Source organism: Colletotrichum chrysophilum (genome assembly GCF_026319265.1).
Source record: "Colletotrichum chrysophilum strain AFK26 chromosome Unknown scaffold_74, whole genome shotgun sequence".
Lineage (NCBI taxonomy): Eukaryota > Fungi > Ascomycota > Sordariomycetes > Glomerellales > Glomerellaceae > Colletotrichum > Colletotrichum chrysophilum.
Window position 1 is genome coordinate 39,320 of NW_026517361.1, and position 14,018 is coordinate 53,337.

Below are 14,018 nucleotides of genomic sequence, written 5' to 3' on the forward strand. Positions count from 1 at the left end.
CGCCTGTGGTGAGCTTGGTGGTTGTGGTTGCGCTTCGGAGGTGGGCCTCCTCGCCCTTCAGCCACCTTCAGGCCGCTTGCCATGGACTGTTTTTGGACACACTATTGCTGATGGTCGTCTGTTCGATTCCAAGTCTGGTCTGTCCGGGAGCTAGCCTGGACCTGAAACTATGATCTCGTCTTTTCTTCCCGACTTTGATCTGCCCACGGCCCCGTCGCCATCCAGCCGCGTGCCGCCGGCTTGGAGCCTCAGTCGCAGAGTTACCACCACCACCACCACTATGGCGTCCATGCTTTTGATGCTGCTGCTGTTGCCGCCGTTTGGTGGTGCACACGTGAATCCCGATTAGGCCCGGCGAAGCCCAGGTTGATGCCATGTCCATGTCTCAATCATTGCTTTCCGCAGACGGGTGGCATGGAGAGGCTGCCGCCAGTCCAAAGTCTGGGCAACCTCGAGCCGCTGACGCCAGGGACAGCCCGAAGGTGAGTGGGCTGTCTCCTCCTGCTGCTTTCCCATCATGTGTGTCAGTGCCTTAGTTGGCAAACTCTTTTTAACTCCCGTCTTCGTTCCTTCGACTGAACTCTCTTCCTTCCCGTCGCCGCGCTCTCTTCCTCCTTAAACCCTCAAGCCAACTTGGCAGTGGAGTTGACTTTTAAGATATCATAGATATCTTCCTCGTGTAGCTCTTCGTCGACACTCGTTCTTCTCCGCAACTACCCATCGTTCGTTTGATACCCCCCTCGCCGTCGCAATGGACTCTCAGCTTCTTACACCCGATACTCCGGAGCGGTCTCCGACTTGCCGCGATGCTTTCCCCTTCAACTCTCCAGAATCCTCCAAGGACCGAGCCGCGCCTTGGGAGTTCTCTCACGATGGCTACTACCCCATCACTCCTCCCACGGAGGAGTGCGAATCAGACGAGGAACTCGCAACTATTGCCAGCTCCATTGACCTCGAGGCGGAACCACTGGTTGCCGTCATTGGGGTAGGATACGTTGGAGAGCACCTCGTGGGCAACTTTGCCCGCAAGTTCAACGTCCTCGGTTTCGATGTCTCTGAGGCGCGAGTCCAGAGCCTCGAGAGAGAATTCGGCCCAGACAGTAAGGCCAAGTTCACCAGCAAACCCAGCGATATGGGAGCGGCTACACACTTCCTCATCTCAGTGCCCACGCTTCTGCGCCCAGACCAGACCGTTGACACTTCCTTCCTGCGGTCCGCGCTCAAGAATGTTGCAACATACGCCCGCGCTGGCTCCGTAGTGGTCGTCGAGTCATCCGTCGCCGTTGGCATGACCAGAGAGCTGCTCGGCCCTCTTGCCCAGGAACGCCACTTCTTCGCTGGCATGTCTCCTGAGCGTGTCGACCCCGGCCGTGTTGAGCCTCCTGCTCACGCTATCCCCAAGATAGTGTCCGGTTTGGATGATATGGTCCCCGGTTCGCTGAACGCCATCGTCCGCCTCTACTCGCAGGTTTTCGACAACGTCGTTCCTGTGTCGAGACCTGAGGTCGCCGAGATGACCAAGTTGTACGAGAACTGCCAGCGCATGATGTGCATTGCTTTCGCCAACGAAATGGCTGATGCCTGTGTTGGACACGGAGTCGACCCATATGAAGTCTCTGGTGCTGCTGCGACCAAGCCATTTGGATACATGCCCTTCACACCTAGTCTGGGTGTTGGCGGCCACTGCATCCCCGTCAACCCGTACTACCTTCTGTCCAACAATCAGTTCCCTCTGCTTCAGCACGCAACGGAAAGAATGCGCGCGCGCCCGTCGGCCATCGCTCAGCGCGCTGTTGATGCGCTGTGCGCAGAAAAGCCGCGGCCGAGCGTCCTCGTCGTAGGCATGGGCTTCAAGAAGGGCCAGTCCCACCTGGCAAACTCTCCTGGGCTCGAGCTTGCAAAGAGCCTCGTATTGTCTGAGAAGGTCGATGTTTGCTGGGCCGATCCCCTCGTCAAGCAGGAGGCGGTACCACAGATCCCCCGCCTGAATGATGTCGAGGGCTGGAACGTTAAGTCGTTGGAAGAGCGATTCGACATGATCATCGTTGCGTTCAGACAGAGTGGGCTTGATTTCGATGTCCTGAGCCAACTGCAGAGCACACGTGTTGAGATGTGGTGCAACTAAGGTCCGGAAGGCCAAGGGTTGCGGCTGCGCTGGGCTGAAGGTGGCGTTCTCCTCATCGTCATCGTCGCCCAATCCCACCATTCCCTCTGTAATGCTTTCACGAATATTTCTCTTTTTTTCCCTCCTTTTCCTCCCTTTCCTCCAATCACCGGGGTTTCCCATGAAGTCTGGCGCTGTTGTTTGCTAGGAGATGTATATTGGAGCAAACGGCGGGTCGGACGCAACACACGGATAACGATGGATGTAATACCTCGGAGTTCTCCTTGCTCGTCGTTTCCTTTCTTCTCTCATCGGCCGGTGTCAAAGGTATGTTTGGTAGAAAAAAGGTCGATTAATGCGCCGAGACGCGATCGAACTGGATGAGCATTGACGGCCGAAGATAGATGTGCGATACATATTTGCTGGAGGGTTCCTAATTTCAATTGATAAGTCAACTTCCTCAGTTTCACCTTGTCGTGATTGTCGCCATCTCTCGATTTCAGATTGCGGGCAAGCGTCGTCCGTCAGCATCCAATCGAACCCATTCTCATATCCTTTGTGATGGAAATCGCGGGGTGAGTCTGTGACCGTCGGCCTCCTTCATGTCCTGTGCGTGGCGCCAACCGCTTCTCTCGGTGCTGTCGCTGTTAAAAACCCCGTGTCAATCATGAACGTCGGTTTGTCGCAAGCAAGTACATCGCATCGCGTTCGTCTGGGCAAGCCTCCATTTAAACCTCCAATCGACAGTAATCCCAATGGGTCGTCGGGAAACACGGCACATCCCCCATGTCCTCCGCCTCTTAAATCGACTAGTTCTCACGACCATTTTGCGGATACGATGTCTGACCGTCGCAATTCGGTGCCGAGCTGCCGGATGCCCCGTTCTGGCGAGGCGTTCGAGAAGGTGGTCAGAAGGAAATCGTGTGCGGCGGCCGAGAAGCGCGGGCGCTACTAGACTGTTATAAACTCAAGCTGTCATTCCCTATCAATCCCTCCATCTCATCGACTACGATAATGCAAGTCGCCTGGGAGGATTGTTAGTTTATCAAGATCCTCCGTTGAGCGCGCAGTATCTTCCCGGCCCATATCGTGTTGCATTATCTATTGATCTGCGCGGCGTCGGCACCGGGCCGGGGTGTTGTTGGCCCAGCCTTGCCGTTTCGAGTCGACCAGATAAGAAGGTTACTTTTTGGTTCCCTTTTCGGCGCGACGGCAAACCAAAACTCAGTGGTTCTTCTGTGATAGATGCAAGTGATGATGCCGATGCAAGAGGAAGAACGGGATAATACGAGGAAATGATACCGAATGTTCGAATGGAGAAACTGAGCAGGGCGAAGATGGTGTGAAGAGCGGTGAGGGAAATTCTCGGTTGAGAAGCATACTTAGCACGTTAGCTCGATGGTTCAGACGATGGGCAATGATTGACGAGGTTAAGCGAAGAAGGTTGGCGGATGGTGTCGTCGGGATCGGTCCCGTGGTTTCCTCCCTCATTCCTGTTTGGGATCTGGGCTGCTTTGGTTGTTCTTTTGGAAATGTGTTTCTGGCCAGATTGAGCAGCGATCTTGACATCCTCGGTGATCTGTACTTGGCATGTGCTGTGGGCAGCGTACCCGATGTCGCGGTGCCGCGGTCCGCGGGCTTCAAATAGTCTTCTCATAATGATGGAGGGGTCGACGATCCAGCTGATCAAGAACGTACGCACACCTCACTGCATACCAGCCTCTAAAACCCTCGCGCTAGAGCTGTGGTAAACGAGAGTAAGTCCATATGTCGTGGACTCTCGCTCAATAAGGCGGTTGGACCGCAGCGGACCAAAGACGACCGTAGTAGGAAATAGGCGTACACTTATGTACCGGCAAGACGGCTCGCACGGAGCCCGGGGATGTCGTCTTCGGCGTGTTAAAGTCCATGACAGCTAGATGCTTGCCGATCATGCTGCGCCATCGCTGCGAGTGTCGGACCGGTGGTTTGCGGAGAGCGCGCACTCCGTCCGGGGAAGTTTGTGTAATTCTGGGTCAGTGCCCATCATTAGAGACACATTTTCCGGTACTTGCTTCCAGCCTTGCTTTTGTAATTCTTCAATTTAGTCTTTCAGCAAAAGGTTTTGATAAGGAACCAAAAAGATAATGTAAAACTCGCGATTTGAAGCTCGGGAGCTGATGCTTTCAGCATATTATCCGTGAAGGAAGCAAACAGGATGTCGTTGGTTTATTGAGATGAATATTCTTTACCCAGGAATCCGAAGAATCATCTATACTCTTCGGGGCTTGACATAGCCTCCGTCTGACTACACCACCACCAACTTAGTCTGGATGCCAAGTAGTTGATAGCCAGTCGGTGAAAGAGCGCAGGCCGAGATCTCAGTGTCAGCCATGCCTTTACTTCATGTTGCGTCATTTCTCTTGCTAATAGAGTGCGGCCATTTCGGTCTCAGCTTCTTGATTCCAGGCTCTGATGCTCCCACGTGTCAGTGTCTTGGACAGTAAGCCACACATTGAGGGTCTTTTTGGCCGTGGCTGTGGGAGTATCTTACAAGCAGGACGTCTAGACCCCTCGTCGTCATCTCGCACGATTCTTGGGATCCTAAGCAAAGCCATGGTCTCACAAGCATGCTTGGCCCCTTCAACGTTGCCCAATAAGACGACAACCATGACCACGAGTCGCGAGCCAAGGCTCGGCTTGGCATATGGGGGCGCACTTGACGAAGTTCTTTGATTCCCCATTCGTAGCCTGCTATCTGCTCTAAGAGGGGGCTTGCTCGAAGAGGTTTTGTTGCAGAGGAATCTAAGCCAGATTAGAACTTGCCGGCCTCTCCTCAAGTGCATACCATTTCTTTCGAAGTCTGAACAACATATGACATGAATGGACATGAGTGAGATGGGAAGATGCTGTTATTAGTCAAGGAGCAATCCGCTCGAGGAGCGTTCTTTTGGGTATCTATAGTATAGAAACACCTCCAACTCTCCAAGTGCCTTCCTGTATTTGGAATCACTGCCAAAAGCCCTCTCAATCAAGTACCGCACCTTAGCTGAGCCCGGCAGAGACAGTCGGCTAAGGCTCAAGCAACGATGATGGTTCCCGGAAGACCTCCGCCCATAGAACCATCTTGGCCAGGGGCATCGTCCTCATCATCGGGCGTCTGGCGGTAGCCAGTGCCCTTCGGGTGATCGTCGGCCATATCCTCCTCTTCAGACTCGGACTCGGACTCGGATGAGACAAAGAGCTCACTCTTCTCGGTGCTCTTCTTGCCGGAGCGCTTGCCAGAGCGGTTCTTCTTGGTAGGCGTCTTCACAACTCTGCCGGTGATGGTTCCCTTGGTGCTCTTCTTGTTCGACATTCCCGGAACCTTGCGGGTCTTGGCGAGTGCCTTGGCCTTGGCCCGCTCCTCGGGGGTCTTCTTCGCCCTGTTCGCGCTTCGAAACCTGCACTTGATGCAGGTCTTTCGGGAGATAGCGCCCTCAGTATCTGTGAACTGGGTCTTTGGCATACAGCCCCGGTGGCTCGAACAGAAACACTGCTCCTTAGGGTTGTGCAGGCAGGGTCGGGCGAGATCTTTCATCTCATGATTGCCCCTTTTTTTGTAGCTTGTGAGGTTGCAGGAAGAGTGGTCTCCCTTGGCGTCATTGGGGAGGAGCTCCTCCTCCTAGGTTGATGTTAGCCTCTTGTATGCATAAATCGAACTGGGGCAGGAGGAGATAGAATTGTTTTGTTCGTAGGTATGTATACATATGTGTGTTTGTGTGTGTGTGTGTGTGTGTGTTTGTGTGTAAGGTAGAGAGGGGGCAGAGGGGGGAGAGGGGACGAGAGGGGGCTTCAGGGTGGGATTCGACTTACAGAAGACGACTCGCCAGAGTCGGCATGGGGGTCGGAGCCCATTGTAGATATAGGTGGTTGTTTGGGGTTTGGGAGGTCGGTGGTTGAGAGTCGGAGGTCACAGAGGTCGGTGGTCGAGGGTCGGAAGTTCGATGTCTGTTGTGAATCGAGTCTGAAAGAATGTGAAAAGACTTGGTTGGACAATCTGCCAAGAAGACGTCTTCTTATACCTGGTGAAAGAAGTGAGTTCGCGAGAGACCTGCGGACATCACTTGGTAAAGCTTGAGATTGCAATGTCATCAAAGCCCTAAGAGGGTTCAAACATCACGCTGTTCACCTGAGAAGTGAAGATCTAAGCCTGGCTCGCGGGATTACTTGCGTATGTAGAGTTTGTCTGGAATATTCTGCTGTGACAAGGCTAGCATAACGCTATCACCCAAAACACTGATTATTCCAGCAGAAGGGCGTATACATGGTTATGAATAATTGAATACATCCAAAATCACACCAATTTTCCATCTCAGACATCTTAAGAACGCATACCACCGCAAATCTCGAATTCATGCTATTTGTCAAGCCCTACCGAGACTTGCTTCATGGGAGCGAAGGACAGTCTTGAGGCTATGGATTGTCCTCCTCTATACAATGCCTTCACTTACACGAAGAAGTAAATGCCAATCGTGGGAAACGCTCACGAGTCACGATATTCAGTCGACATATTTTCTCGTACACAACTTCACGGAGCAGGATATTCGGCATACACGCGGGCAACTCGGAACGATCGACAACTGACTCCAGAGATGTCTTCTTGTATTCTGTATTGCCATACGCCAGGTCTGGCCACAAATCTCCATCTAAGCCTTAACCGCCTCCCAAAAGGCTCGATCGCACTCTGTATGGCATTTCGTTCCCTTAAACTGCAATAAGATGGCCACCCATGCCACCACCCATGCCACCACCGGGACCATCGTCGTCAGGGCCGGGGTGGCGGCGGGGAATGTGGACGGTAGGCATGTCGACATCCGTCTCGTATTCGCCATCCTCGTCGTCGCTCTCCTCCGAAGAGGAGACGAACAGCTCGCTCTTCTCCTTCTTGTCCTTCTTGCCCTTCTTGGGGATGGGGGTGGCGGCGACCTCAGTCTTCTTGGGCGTGACGCTCTTCTCGATTCTGCCGGTCTTGGTGGCCTTGGCCTTCTTGGGAGTTCTGGGGCCGCGTGGCGTGGCCTGGGTAGTGCGCACTAGGTGCGGCTTCTTTTTGGCCTCCTGCTTGGACTTCCAGGACTGCTGGTTATACTTCTTGCAGACGAGAAAGTCATCCCGGTCGCCGTCCCGAAAATCCGCAGGAGGTGCACAATGCTTTGCTCTGGAGCAATATCTCCAATCCATGAACTCGGGACGACCGTACTGTCCTCCCTCCTTGCAGAGGCGGATAGCGTCGTCGGCGTCGTAATTGGCATATGTACAGTCGCCATGCTCGTTCCGAACCTCATTCCCATGCTGGTCATAGACCTTGGCGCGGCGGCGCTATTTGAATCGTCAGTGGAATAGAACCAGGTGGAAATGGCCTGATGATATCAGGAGATGGGGGAAAAGGGGTAAAGGAGGACTTGAAAAGAAAGGTAAACAGTATCTCCTCGGTGTCAATCAACGAAGAAAGACCCCCCGGAATGAATTTTCAGAAAAGAAAAGGCTCGACAAAAGTAGGCTTCAAGGGAAACAATGGACACTTACAGCCATGATGAGAAGGCAGCGTCGAAGTGCTTTGATACGTGTGTTTTTGTAGAAAATGCTTCTTTTTGTGAAAGAAGCCTTTTTCGAAAAAGTGGTGATCTGGATTAAAAAAAGACAAGCTGACGAAAATTCTGGAAGAAAATGGATTTTTATTCTTGGAGGGAGAAGAGTACTCGGGGACCTGGTCAGCTTCCCTAGTCGACAACTCACGATACCCCCAAAGCCCTAGCGGAGACTGCTTAAGAGACCATTCACCCAAAGAGTGAAGGTCCAGATTCAGCTTTGACCCGCTACCCATGTGCCCTCAATGCTCTGGGACGTTGTCTTCTGGTGAGACTGGCGCGGGACCAGCTCCATGACGGAAGAGGTCACTCCACGAAGACCCTCCAAGCCCTGCGGGAGGTTTGGAAGATCAAATGTGGTAAAGGTCCGAAGTTTGGAGTTCATTTCATTCCAGTCCCTCGCAAAATCATGAACTAGCGCCTTGGTTGGATACGATGTGTTGGTTATGATCAGCGAGAGGAAGTTTTGTTTTAAAAGCATCACTTGTACAACTTATATATATTTGAAGTATCAGAAGTGTGCCTCTACGATAGAAAGTACAAAGCTCATCTACTAGAATGATACCGTGAGGACTATTTGAAGCCATTTATTCTGCGCTCGGCACTGGTGTCGTATGCTTAAAACAAATAATACGAGGTCCACCTTAAGCCAGGGTAGAGAAATGACTTTAGGATAGAAATGAATAAGACCTCGAGAAAGACAGTGATACTCAAGAACTTTTATTACAGTTCATCATAGTTGACTAAGAGCATGGTTTCACAGCATCATCAGCTACCATGCCTGAGCTACAGCCAGTAGAGACATGAGAAAGTCTGGTGAGGACGAGATAACAGAGAAGAAAGATCGCAGGCGTAGAGAGCCCAAAAGAATTTCAAGCTGCAAACTTTGCTCAAACCACACCTATACCGCCGGGAGCCCATCTCGCAATGGCTTGGGATCCACTGTGGTCTGCCTCAGGGAGATGGAAGCTATCAAGCTCGCCGCGCCTTTTTCACTGAGCCGGTAGTTCACCCAGGGCATACACATTATACAGCATGACTATGCCGAACGAGACATCAGACCGTCGCCATTCAACTCCAAAGACAATGTGTGTAAATCATGCAAACATCATGTAAGCAACGAAATTAGGGGTCATGTATTAAGCAAATTTCGTAACCAAAGGGTATTCGGCAACGTGTCCGTGCTCTTAGAAGTACATTTGGTGTTTGGAGACATTGCGCTAAGAAACGACACATCTTCATACAAACTAGGAGACTGCCGCTGACAGTCAACATGGGGGATTGTCGAACACATCTGGCGGATACAAGGAAAGACCGGAACGCCAGAGAGATGGAAGGTGAAAACGCTGGGTATGCAAATCGAAATTGACCCGGGAAAGAAAACACGACGTAAGAACAGGACTAGTCGCCGAGCGGCATGCCCTCGAGTTCGTCGAGCAGGCGACGCCAGTTGTCGGCCAGCATCTCGGAGTACTTAACGCGCTCCTGGGCCCAGTCCTGGTTCCAGCGAGAGACGTGAAACTGTGTGTTCTGGAAGTACATGAGCTCGTCGCGGATGCACTCCTTGACGAAGATGGAGCGGTTGTGTTGGCTGACGATGGATTCCTTGTCCTGCGGCCTGTCAGTGCTGGTGTGGGGAAGACAGGGGAGCCTTGACATACCTTGATAATGGCCTCCACTACCCTCTCAATCTCGCCAGGCTTAACCATGCCCTCAGGCTTGCTGCGGAGGTTCGCCAACTTCGTTTCGTTGGTCTGGATGCGCCTCTCGAGATAGGGGATGTTGTCCTTGTCCAGGCGCTCTCTGCGGTCAAAGAGCTCGCGAACGCTCACAAGTGCGTCGCGCTGGCGCTTGAGGTCCTCCAGGACACCCTCATCCCAAGCCTTACTCTCGTCCTCCATGAGGGTCTGGCAAGTCCTCAGATGCCGGCTCATGGAGTTGAGGCCATCGTTGAGCAGCGGCACCTCGTTGGTGTCAGTTGCGTAGGTATCGGCGCTCGTCTCGGTCAAGGATGCGAGGGACAGGGCGATGCGCGCATGGTCAGCCGCAACTCCCTCGGTGCGCTTCACCAAACGATCCATGATGTTGCAAACGTTAATGTACAACTCAGCCGAACGGCGGATGCCCGAGCGAGTCTTGTCGAACAGAGCCTCGAGAGTGGGAGGAAGGGAGTCCTCAAGGCCGGGAGGAAGGACACGGCCTTGGAACTCATCCTGAACTGAAATGGTGGCCTGCTTGCGCCACACGGAAAGTTCCTGGTGCTGTCAGTGTAAGGTGCTGTAGCGACAAGTTGGAAACTTACAGTTGGCACAGTGAGGAACATGATGATGAGCTGCTCTTGGCTAAGAACGGGGTGGCGCACGAGAGCGTTCAAGAACCTTGCCAGACCCCGACGACGCTTCTCGATGAAGGCTCCATCATTGGACAAGTGGTTGCCGTTGACTAGTCTTGTTAGTCGTGGTCGTGTTCTTGCGATACCTCAACTTACCAGCGACACGCTTGGGCGGCAACAGAGGCAGCACCCTGAAAGGATAGCGCTTGTGCAGGCAGTCGAGAAGCCAGACGAAGTCGCTGTAGCGGCGGATGACCTTGCTACCCCGACGTATACTCGACACCTCGTAGTTGTGGTGCTGGAACATAAACAGACCTTCCTTCTCTGGCATCAGGGTCACAATGATACTCTCCTCGACGCTGCTTCCCGTTCGCCCACTCGTGGAAGTTCTCAACGCAGGGGCGCTTGGAGCGTTTCCGGTCGGCTCGCGTCCACCACGGCTGGCGCTGCCAAATGGACTCGTCACCTGAGGCTGAGGGGGTTCGTTAAAGCCGCCTCCAGTATTGTTGCCATCAAAGTAACCGCCGCCCCAGCCACCTGGTGATGTGCTGGGAACTACATTCTGGCGGGCGGAAGCTGTCTCAGAGGTAACGGTCGCTGTCGTGTAAGAAGACATGGTGCGACCTGCGATAGCGGTGCTCGGCGACGCGCCGAAGCTGCCATTGGTGTGGCCATTGCCGTTGGCGGCCGGGCGCTGCGGGCTGGCACCGTTGGCCCTGCTGGGGGATTCAGCGGCGGCGTGGGCGTGACCCTTGTGTACATCGGGAGAGTTCCATGGATCGTCGGATTCGGGGAAGTCCATCGGGGGTTGGGGCAGGCTGGCAGGCTTGGGCGGCGATGGAGGAGGTTCGGGGGTCGGCGTATGAGGAGCTGTGGGAGGTTTGGCGGCAGGAAGCTCGGAGACGGGAGGCATCACCGGAGCAGCAGTCAGGCCTGCGAGCTTGGGGAGTGGAAGGTCTGGTTTAGTGTATTGGCAATTAGCAGCGAACCCCACAGATTGCGCACTGATAAGTCGATAGTCGATAGCTAGGCGAACAGGGGCCGAGTATCGTCATGGGGAAGTGCGAGAGCTTGCGGGAGAAGGGAAGATGAGATGGAGAGACAGGTGCAGACGTACTTCTTCGTCGCTCATCGACGGCGTCGAGGCTGGTTGTTTCTTTTTCCTGGGCCAAGGCAATGAGAGCTAGCAGGACGTTGAACTCGCCGCGTCCGACAGCTATGTCGCCACCTGCAGCTGGGACAACCATGGACATGATCTGCGCCTGCTGGTCAGCTCCGAGGCGCGCAGCGGCAAAGAGCTTGGCTATGCCGCCTGCATTGACGCGCCCCGCGTTGCCATCCTCGCGCACGACGGTGTCGAAGGTCTCGATGTAGGCGTCGGGCACATCGGAGGGGGGCAGCAGGTTGCGGACGACGTCGGCGCGGGATTGTTGCTTCCTCGGAGTGGGCATGTCCCAGGGCGAGCCTTCGGCGCCGGCGAAATCGTCGTCGGTAAAGAGGGAATTGGAGCCTGACTTGGACATGGGCTCTTCGTCAAAGAGAGATCGCGAAGGAGCGGCGGAGGTATTCGAAGGCGATTCGCCTGGTGGTGAAGAACCGAAGAGGGACATGATGGCGGTTATTATGGCGATCGAGCGTATCTGCGAAACGAGGTATTTGGATGTAGCGTATGGGCCGATTGGGTTGGGTAGCACCGGGGAGCTGTACGCCGATAAAGTTCCCTCCAATTGCTGTCGAGAGAAATCGAGGACGCAGCGAAGGGTGCTAGACTCGTAATTGATGCGTAATGGGGTGCAGAGGGCGCGGTGCCGTGTAGTGGTAGCAGTGCAGGGCGGCAGATAAGAGAGATGGAGGTGAGGCAGAGAAGAGCACGTAAAGCTGGGCCGCGTCAGGAAGCAGTGTAGTCGCAAGTCCGAGATGCAGTCACTACCTTGCACCCACCGTGAAGATCAAGCTGCGAACGGTGACGACGATGTCTGTCGTAAAAGACCAAGCAATGGCACACGCAATGCGACCGCAGTTGTCCACAGACAGAGACCCCGAAAACCAGGAGGCAAATGTGCCAAACGATAAAAAGCTTGACAGATGTTTTTTTTTGTACCTTTGCCTGAGCTGGTCTGTTGTCGCCGTTGTCCGTCCAGTTTGGAGGGGGAGCTGGGGCGGAAAGCGTAAAGCTTGAGACACCCTCGAGGCGGGCCGTGGACGAGGGAACGCTGACGACACTGGTGACTGACTGACTGACTGTGATGGACTGGACCCGACTGGAAACCTGCGCCGAAGCCTGAATCGTCTGTGCCTGACTTGCAGCTCCTGCCCTGCGCTGGGCCGCTAACGTTGGCTACTGAGCACGCTGATGCGGAGCAAACACGCCCTGTCACAGGTGCTGAACATGTGCATCAGAGGGGGGCGGAGGGGGCGCTGGGGCACTGACTAGGGGGAGCTTCCCTTCCAGACCAGGGGCCGCTGTTTCCATTGCTGACTTGCATGCACCGGGTACGACAAAGGTGCCTTATCGATTGGAGCTGACATAACCACTCTTTCTGAGCCACGCTTGGTCAGATGTCACCAGCCACGCTACCTCCCGCCTTGTGGCTTGCACGCGGCTGCCAGCTCCGTGAGGCTCCGTTGGAAATTTTGGCGGCAGCTCGAACCTTAGGCCCTGGGCTGCATCACCACTCCCCCGAGTCCGTCGCCACAACCCACCAGTCGCCATGCCCCCGAGGTTAACCCCGTTGCATGTAGCAACATGCTGTAGCCGTGTGCTGCGCCCCTCGACGAACCCCACGAGCCTTATCTCCCTCTTCGCCGGCCTGTCCATCGGCACCCGCAACGCCTCCATCCTCGCCAACCTGAGGGACAACCGGGCAGCTTACAACAAGCGCATTCGAGTCGGTCGAGGTCCCTCCGCCGGCAAGGGCAAGACGTCTGGTAGAGGTCACAAGGGTCAGAAGCAGCATGGCCACGTCAAACCTTGGTTCCAGGGTGGTCAGACACATTTGATTGTGCAGAAGGGAAGAAAGGGTTTCGACAACTTGTACGTGTGGCCTGGCACATCAATTGCGCTCGAAATACGACAATGCATGTTCACGTCGGGGCTAGAAGCTAACAGAAGGCAGGCGCGCGCCCATCATGTCCAAAGTCAATCTCGACAAGCTCCAGGAGTGGATCGACGCCGGCCGCCTGGATCCCACCAAGCAGATCACCGTGAAGGAGATTATTGAGTCGGGTCTTATTGGCAGCGTCAAGGACGGAATCAAGCTGCTCGCCCGCGGCAAGGAGGAGCTCCGCCAGCCCCTTGATATCATGGTCTCCCGCGCCTCCGCCTCGGCCATCGAGGCTGTCGAGAACGCTGGCGGCAAGATCCTCACGAGGTTCTACACCAGACAGTCCATCAAGCGCCTCTTGGCCGGACAGAGTGAGAACACCGACAAACCGCTGCCCCTCGGCAAGGAGCACGTCGAGGCCTACCTCGAGACGGCCCGCAGCAAACCTTTCCTCTACAGACTTCCCGATCCCACGAGCCGTTCCGATATCGAGTACTACCGCGACCCCGCCCACCGCGGATACCTGAGCCACTTGCTGAAGCAGGGCGAGTCGCCCAGTTTGTACTTCAAGGTCCCCGTGCCAAAGAAGCGTACAGGAAAGGTCAAGGTGCAGAAGAAGGAGGAGAAGGTGGTTTCCAAGGAGAACCTCCTTTTCTAAACTACTGTTCTACACCAGTAGTTGAGGATGCTGAAGGGGATGAAAACGAAAATAAAGCTCGATTGTACCATTACTTCTTGGCGATTTGTATGTACAGACATTGTATACCACCCCCCATGCAAATATGCTGGGCCTTCTCTCAAGCTGCCAGTTCGGTTTCCGTCTGATATCAACGCTCTCCGCATGTGCGCCTGGCGGTTCAGGCAAAGTGGTCGCAGTAAGGAGGGCATCGAATCAGAGTTCAGCCTAACTCGTAGTTTGCTGAAAACCTATA

The 14,018-nt window shown here is 54.4% G+C and overlaps 5 protein-coding genes across 5 annotated transcripts; 2 read left to right on the top strand and 3 right to left on the bottom strand.

Annotated features, from left to right (window-relative positions):
* Positions 1 to 751: 751 nt before the first annotated feature.
* COL26b_008438 (uncharacterized protein) lies at positions 752 to 2,125 on the top strand (the record flags this gene model as incomplete). Its single annotated transcript, XM_053181196.1, has 1 exon — positions 752 to 2,125. The coding sequence occupies one exon, from the start codon at positions 752 to 754 to the stop codon at positions 2,123 to 2,125; it is 1,374 nt and encodes a 457-aa protein (XP_053034816.1).
* Positions 2,126 to 5,162: 3,037 nt separating this feature from the next.
* Positions 5,163 to 5,980, bottom strand: COL26b_008439 (uncharacterized protein; the record flags this gene model as incomplete). The annotated part of the gene is made up of 2 exons (XM_053181197.1): positions 5,163 to 5,747; positions 5,939 to 5,980. The coding sequence occupies 2 exons, from the start codon at positions 5,978 to 5,980 to the stop codon at positions 5,163 to 5,165; spliced, it is 627 nt and encodes a 208-aa protein (XP_053034817.1).
* Positions 5,981 to 6,829: 849 nt separating this feature from the next.
* Positions 6,830 to 7,654, bottom strand: COL26b_008440 (uncharacterized protein; the record flags this gene model as incomplete). Its single annotated transcript, XM_053181198.1, has 2 exons — positions 6,830 to 7,441; positions 7,649 to 7,654. The coding sequence occupies 2 exons, from the start codon at positions 7,652 to 7,654 to the stop codon at positions 6,830 to 6,832; spliced, it is 618 nt and encodes a 205-aa protein (XP_053034818.1).
* Positions 7,655 to 9,111: 1,457 nt separating this feature from the next.
* On the bottom strand, positions 9,112 to 11,652 carry VSP1 (Sorting nexin mvp1; the record flags this gene model as incomplete). The annotated part of the gene is made up of 5 exons (XM_053181199.1): positions 9,112 to 9,321; positions 9,372 to 9,965; positions 10,013 to 10,152; positions 10,199 to 10,975; positions 11,160 to 11,652. The coding sequence occupies 5 exons, from the start codon at positions 11,650 to 11,652 to the stop codon at positions 9,112 to 9,114; spliced, it is 2,214 nt and encodes a 737-aa protein (XP_053034819.1).
* A 1,101-nt stretch (positions 11,653 to 12,753) lies between these two features.
* Positions 12,754 to 13,744, top strand: COL26b_008442 (uncharacterized protein; the record flags this gene model as incomplete). The annotated part of the gene is made up of 2 exons (XM_053181200.1): positions 12,754 to 13,076; positions 13,159 to 13,744. The coding sequence occupies 2 exons, from the start codon at positions 12,754 to 12,756 to the stop codon at positions 13,742 to 13,744; spliced, it is 909 nt and encodes a 302-aa protein (XP_053034820.1).
* Positions 13,745 to 14,018: the final 274 nt, after the last annotated feature.